Below are 6,980 nucleotides of genomic sequence, written 5' to 3' on the forward strand. Positions count from 1 at the left end.
ATGAAAGTATATTCTATTTTCAGATCTGTGCATTTTTTAGTTCTGCTTTGTCTTTTCACTGTGGAAGGCAAAAAGTCACCTACTGGAAAGCACACTTGCCGAAAAGGACTCCTCTCCCAAGTGACAGAGAACCTGTATATCAAGGCAACTAGTTTTAAATCATCTGTTCCTGTAAGTTGATCCCAATAGTTGAAAAGTTTATTTTATTTGTAGATGCTTCTTTACTGGCTTCATTACTGAGCACTTGGAAATTTTAATAAGCTGAAGGATCTCTACAGCCCTGAGAGACAGAGTAAAGCCACTTCTCCTTTTGTAAAGACAGGGAAAAGGAAGATGCATAGAGAGTTTGCCAAGGAATTTGCCATGGAAGAAGTTTGTAGCTAGGCTGGGATTGGAACACAGATTTGCTGAGTCCTCATTTGAATAGGATGGTGATGATTATTATTATTAATATTAAGTTTTGTACAAACCAGACTTAAAACTGTCTGCCTTCCTCTGCTTAGGTTAATTAATACTAGCACACTATATTTTACAGAAGGATCTCATCAAGAACACAAGACTTCTTAAAAAGACAACAAAAATGCTGTTTATGGTAAGATTTATATTATTGGTTTTCCATTTTCTTACTTTGATTTTCCTTTGGTCAGTAGAGATAAGAATGCATGATCAAAAGGAATGACAGCTGACACAAAAATAATTTATGTTTGATTGGGAAGGACATTATATTTATGAAAGCCATATGTTTAATGAAGTCCTCCACTTAGATGAAGAGTATTATCTCTGCCCCATAGAAAGGGAGACAAGGGGAGAAAGAGGTGAACTTGGAAAGCCTAGCTGGAGGCACTTGTCTCTAGATGGTTGCAGCAGTGCTCTGCCAGGGGAGTTGGGGTGAGAGCGTCTGCAGGTGTCAGGGAGGTGTGTGCTCATGGTAGCACTTGCTCCTCCTGTGAGCACCTGGCTGCTTGTGATCATCCTCAGCAATGCTTTCAGGCACCAGCCCATTCACATGAGGGCTAGGGCCACAGCCACTGTCCCGGCAGCTGAGGCACCTTCTGCTGAGGGTGTGTGGTACCACACATAGCCCAGGGATGCTGCAGAGCAGCCGGGACACCCGAGGAGTTGCTCTGGGCTTTGACCTCTGAAGGTGCACTGGAAGAGGGAGATCAGAGTTCCCCAGTGTAATTTGGCATGGGAGTGAGACACAAAACTTGGGGTGCCTGTTTGTAAGTGACTACAACTGTGTGAGATATTTTAACTTGCTTAATACAGAGATCTAGTCAGCCAGGCCAGCTGAGTCAGTTTATCCTTAAGTAGAGACTGGACTTTGAGCTCTCCTGGATCTCATTGATTATCTGGGGAGTGAAGGATCCTTGCTTGCCTATGGGACCTACACATGGACACCTGTATTTGGGTGGCTTAATCTGCAGCTGCATTACCCTCCTGATGGGAATTTCACACCTGATACTTGTCTCCATTGCCTAAAAATAGGCATATAGCCGTTTTAAAAACCTTTGGGTATCCAAGAGACCCCACAGGCCAGGAAGATATGAAGGGTGTACAGGATGACTGGTCTCTGGAGCAGCCATTGAGGATGTGTGGGATACCCTACAGCATCTCGAATGGTATGGGACACTGAGGTGGAGGAATGGAACAGTGACACTCACAATGACTCTTACAATTTGGCCAAGGTGGTCTGACTTAACTCCCCAATTTATCTTCCGTTTATTCTTCGTGTGTTAAATAGATTTGATGCTGACAGTTCTGTTCATGGCTGGTCTTACTAATATTCTTTTGGCTGCCAGCACAGCATCCTCCTGCGTTTGTTTCAGAAACCACAGGGGTTCATTGAGCTGTTTAAAAAGAAAGGAAGAAATTCAATGGGATACTAAAATTTATGGAAATGTTGTTATTGATTATATGCTTTCTAAACATGCATATTTTTACAAGGCTGAGGTTTTAGACTGAAGTTGACTTGTGAGGTTTTCATTTGGCACCTCTTTACCTGCTTTGTTTTCAGACAAACTGCAATGTTCGAGATCAGCTCCTCTCCTTCTACGTGAAAAATGTTTTCAGTCATCTTGGAGTAGGAAGTGACAAGTTGTATTTTATTAGTGCCTTCCAGGTCCTGAAAGCTAACATGAATGTCTGTGTGAGTATATTCCTGAGAGCCAAACTAACTTTGTCCAGCTGAAAGGCTAGGGAAGGCTCCATCACAGTTTTTCAGCAGAAAGAGAGGGTGATTCAGAGTCACAGTGTGCCCCACATCAGAGGGGACCCAACTTCCCGAGGGCTTCCCTGCTGGGGCTGGGGAAGTTTAACGCTGCTCGTTTCCTCCCAGAGTGAGCTTGTGGGGAGCAGACAAGGTGGTGGAGATACCATGGAGACAAGCCACTTCCCTGATGATGATGTCGCCTTGTGCTGCCCTCTCAGCACCAAAGCTGCAAAGAGACAGGGTAATCACAGGGAGAAATGTGGCTCCTCAAGTTTCCACAGTGTAACACTGGTTATGCTTTTCTTCTTCAACAGTGTGCCCACTGGGTGTGTGTAATCTTTACTCACATGTCATCTCTGCTCCTCCATATTGAATTTTGGAAGAGGTGGTGACGTCTCATGTGTAAGCAGGGACTACAATTATGAAGCACATTGGAACAGTTTCCATGTGTCATCTATGCCCACAGTCAGAGCAGGGAGCGATTCTGTCTCTTGTCCCTAGAGTGGATCGAGGAGTCCCAGAGAAGAGGCATTTTTACCAACAGCATGTCATCATCCCACCCTGTAAATAACAACAGGACAGCAGTTAAAGCACACTTTTGCCCATATAAATGGCAATACTAACATACTATGATGGTAAGATGACACTGTCACTTGTGGATCATTTCTTATCTTCTTCTAAGGGTAGATGATTAACAACAGAGTGACTCTTAAACCTTTATGTCTTATGGCTAATTTTTTTTTCACTTAAACCTGCAGTCCTCACAAGTCACAGTGTCCCAGAAAGTAGAGGATGACTTAGAGTGACATATAGCCATGGATATCCAGGCAAATGTCTACAGTAATTTTAAAAAGTGAGGGCAGGATGAGAAGTCAATGAAGTGTTAATGAATCAAAACTGTCTAATCTGAGTTGCACGTAGCATGAAAGAAAAGGACATTGGTTCTACATGCACACAAATATTTGCAATGCAAAAATAAGCAGATTCAGAGTTCTCTTGCAGAGAACACAACTGGAATATTTCTAGAACGTAACAAGATTCAAATCTCAATAGGCGAAAACTCTACTAGCTTTCAGGTTCTGCATTTAAACCATGCTAAACAGTTGCAATTTACAGTCATTATTCACAGCATTCAACACACTGCTGTGGTTTTCTGTGTCTGTCAAAATTCCAGATATTTTATGCTATAATATACTTTACAGATATTTCATTCTTGTCTGGAAAAGCAATTATACCCTATACAAGTGTCAATACTCGCTGAGGAGTTCACACTGTCAACTGTGACTGAATGCAGACTATCAGTTATTCTGAAATGCCATCAGTGACTGGAGTTTGCTATGTAACTTAGTAACACATTTTCTTCTGTGCTGTACGGAGACAAAATGCTGAAGATTTCTCAGAGCTCCTGCATTCTTTTTCATAATTAGGGCCAACATCTTACTCAACACAAGTCTAAACAGAACAATTTACATTTCTGGATCTTAAAAAATACTGATAGGAGAGAAAAGACTCCCTCTGTTAGTAGAAAAAAACTAGCTCTTTGACAAATGATGGCTTGTCACGATCTTCTAGAAGACATCTCATTTCTGGAAACATAGTTTTTAAAGTGTTTATATTAATTCAAAGCCAACGATATAAAACCATGTGAAAGAACAATAGAAGCTGTGAACAGAATGAAAGTAATGGATCCTTTGCTAATAGCAAGTTTGGGATTTCTTCATCATAGTATTCCTCAATAAACTCATTCATCCATCTACATAAGCTGTTTTATTTTTATTATCTAGGTGAGTTATGTTTATCAGAAGGAATTTCCACCATGGAAACATACTTATGTAATGAATTTGTTATCTTTCAAGGATAAAATTTTTTATACAATTGAGGTAAACAGTGATATCTTTATATATTTACCCACCCTATATTGTTTTGTAAATTTAGGCTTTAATTCAGCCAGAGGCATGTATGCTGTTTAAACATCATAACAATATTTGTCTCCAAACCACTTTCAAAGACTTTGTACCATATTATCATTATGATTCTCACCCTGCTAGTTCTTGGTTTTGTCCAAACAAGGGAATATTAATATTTTCCAATGATTTAGAAGCCTGAGTCCTTTTTTCCCCAAATACATAGGTTCTCAAACCTTAAATCTCTTTTTTTTTTTTTTTTTTCCAGTGAAACCAGGCTCTTTCATTTAGGCTACGACTGGACAGTAAAGGGAACAGGCATTTTTCCTTAGATACTGGGAGCATCTACCTGCAGTACCACTGTTCTGTTTATTAGCTCATGTGCCCTATTCAGCAACATTGCTGAGAACTGTATGAAGTTGCTTCTGAGATCAGACTTATGTTCCTACATAAATAGCAGATATGGAAGTTTTTTCTTGTATTTGAGTGGAGTGCAGAAAAGCAATATACTCACTGTAGGATTTTTAATCATTGCTCTATCATTGTATGCAGAACTTGTAGACCTTGAACAGAGATTGCAGCATTGCTTGTAATGAATTACTTGCTTGTGCATTTGTTTACTTGCTCTTTGTGAAGGAAGAACAGAATTTGTAATGTGCATTACCACTCAATCCAGCACAGTCATTTAAGGTCAGTTGTGCTACCGAATGATTTCTGTGGAAATCTGCAACATACAAGATGACCTTAAAAAAAAAAAAGCCCCAAGTCAGAAAGAACTGCCCTAGTTAGAAGGCTTTTAAAGGTTTACAAATTAGAGTTGCTTTTTCTTACACTTTTATCCTGCAAGATGACTTTAAGAAGCAGAGAAGGTAACTTTAAAATATGTGTGGTCCTTTTTAAAGTATTGTCTGTGAGGCAGAAAGAAGAACTAATCATCTATTTCAGCAGTCATCTCTTTTCATATAAGTTGAGGACCTCTGCCTTTTTTCTTTTCAAACATGTTGTCCTTGTTTGTAGATTGGAAAATACCAGATTTTTCCATTTTTTCCTTCAAAGAATGATTCTTCCCCTTGAAAAACCCAGGAAGTTGGGGAATCGGCTCAGAAAGCTCAGCCCGGCAGCTCCAGGAATAGCAGCTGACCCCGTTGTGGCTGGCCAGCCCTGTTCTGTCAGAGCTGGGTGTCAAGGACAGGGCCCAGCCTGGCAGGGTGCCAGGACAGAGCACTGAGCTGATGATGTGCCAGCTGGTTGGGTTAAACCCGGTGTGCAGCCTTCGGGTCTTGTAGGATGATCAGCTCTTTCCTTCCTAAAACCAGCTTCCAACTCAAATCTTGTGGCGATAGCACAGCTTTGTGTCTCTGGTATCAAAGTGGGGATAGCGGGATGCCAGAACTTACAAGTAAGACACTGTTGACTGATTTGGGTGGGGTGCCTAGGAGCTGGGTAGGGTTTTGCTTGGAAAACTCCCAGTGATCTTAATGGAAAATTTATGTTGACAAAAGGGTGCAGGATTAGTCTGTAATTAGCCAGGTAGTGAAGGAATGGGTAGGAAAGTCAGAAGAAGCATAAACTAACTTTCAAATATATTTGAAGGGTTTGCAGAAATGTGCAAAATTGCCCTCTGTGCTTTGGCCCTTAGCCTCATTTTCTCTGAAGGTTCAAAGTTTTAAAGGGCCTTGAATCTCAGAGCTAGGCTGCACTGTACACAAGTTGTAACTGCAACCAGTGTAAAGATCCCTGAGATAAATAGCAAGTGTTTAATAAGAAGACTCATTGATACTCATATTACAATTTTTGTGCTGTGAACTCAAATTGCCAGGAAACACATGGGTAAAATAACACATCTGTCATAGCAGAAGATGCTGAAATGATGCTGAGTTCACACATTTTACCAGTAGTCCTGTGGTGCCACACTGTGGGCTGGGCTCTTCCTCATCACTATGTCTTTACATCAGCATCTTTGCTGCAACAAGCTCTTTCGGTTTCTTCTCATCCCTTCAGCTTCCATGTGCTCCATCCACAAGGATAACTTCTGCAGTCAAAAAGTTAAAGAGAACATTTCTTAAGGTAAGAGCAGGAGGTGCTGGCTCCCAGCTGGACAGTTCAAGATCCATGGGTGGTTTCTTTTCTTATGTTTTTATCTTCTCATCAGCTTGGAGAGAAGGGAATCTACAAGGCCATTCATGAGCTGGATATTCTCCTTCCCTGGATTCAGGCCTGCATACAAACCATTGTATGAAGAACGAGGAAGCAACAGACAACATGCTACTTCTGTGCTAAGAACAGATCCTCACCCAAAAGTCCTGAAAATCAACCGAGAGCTGGACATACAATGGGCCTGGCAGTAACTCCCTTCCACTGAAGAAAAGCCTCTGTAATACAGTGGCATAAAGAAGGATTTTCAAGATCTTTCATGGTTGGCCAAGTCTGTCCTGCAGTACAAGAGCAGCATCCAGAGCAGTTACAGCATGCTGAAGTATTTCTTGTCTTCCTGCTGCCAGCTGCCTTGCAGGCAGCCCCAGACTCATTGCACAACTGTAACTTGAAATCTGCTACTGTGTGGACCAGACAGCCTTGTGCCACCCTGTGTGATTACAATTCAAAGCAGCGAGGACCACCTTTGAAAATCCTAAGCCATATTTTAAAATTTTTGTTATAGCTATATAACAGTATACACAAGTCATTCTACTTATAAATAAGAAAATTAATTATATGCTGCTTATCATTATTATTAATTTAAGGTAATAATTGATTCCTAATAAATATACCCAAATTAATGTCAAAACTTTGGTTTATGACTCGTGCACGACCTTCAGATGTCACATGCTCTACATGAGATCACACAATGCAGAAAACACAATAAA

At 40.8% G+C, this 6,980-nt stretch overlaps 1 protein-coding gene across 1 annotated transcript; it reads left to right on the forward strand.

Moving 5' to 3' along the window:
- Positions 1-6,355, forward strand: IL26 (interleukin 26). Its single transcript, XM_074901675.1, has 5 exons — positions 1-171; positions 536-592; positions 2,018-2,149; positions 6,118-6,183; positions 6,269-6,355. Exons 1-5 carry the CDS (start codon positions 1-3, stop codon positions 6,353-6,355), a joined length of 513 nt encoding a protein of 170 aa, XP_074757776.1.
- Positions 6,356-6,980: the final 625 nt, after the last annotated feature.

The sequence above is a fragment of the Athene noctua genome, chromosome 3 (assembly GCF_965140245.1).
Source record: "Athene noctua chromosome 3, bAthNoc1.hap1.1, whole genome shotgun sequence".
In the NCBI taxonomy this organism is placed as follows: Eukaryota; Metazoa; Chordata; class Aves; order Strigiformes; family Strigidae; genus Athene; species Athene noctua.

What these genes read in the sequence shown, in the direction of transcription:
- IL26 (XM_074901675.1), top strand. Translation starts at nt 1, where the DNA reads ATGAAAGTATATTCTATTTTCAGATCTGTGCATTTTTTAGTTCTGCTT. An exon ending in CAACAAAAATGCTGTTTATG is followed by an intron (nt 593 to 2,017) that starts GTAAGATTTATA and finishes CTTTGTTTTCAG; the next exon opens with ACAAACTGCAATGTTCGAGA. An exon ending in AAGCTAACATGAATGTCTGT is followed by an intron (nt 2,150 to 6,117) that starts GTGAGTATATTC and finishes TCATCCCTTCAG; the next exon opens with CTTCCATGTGCTCCATCCAC.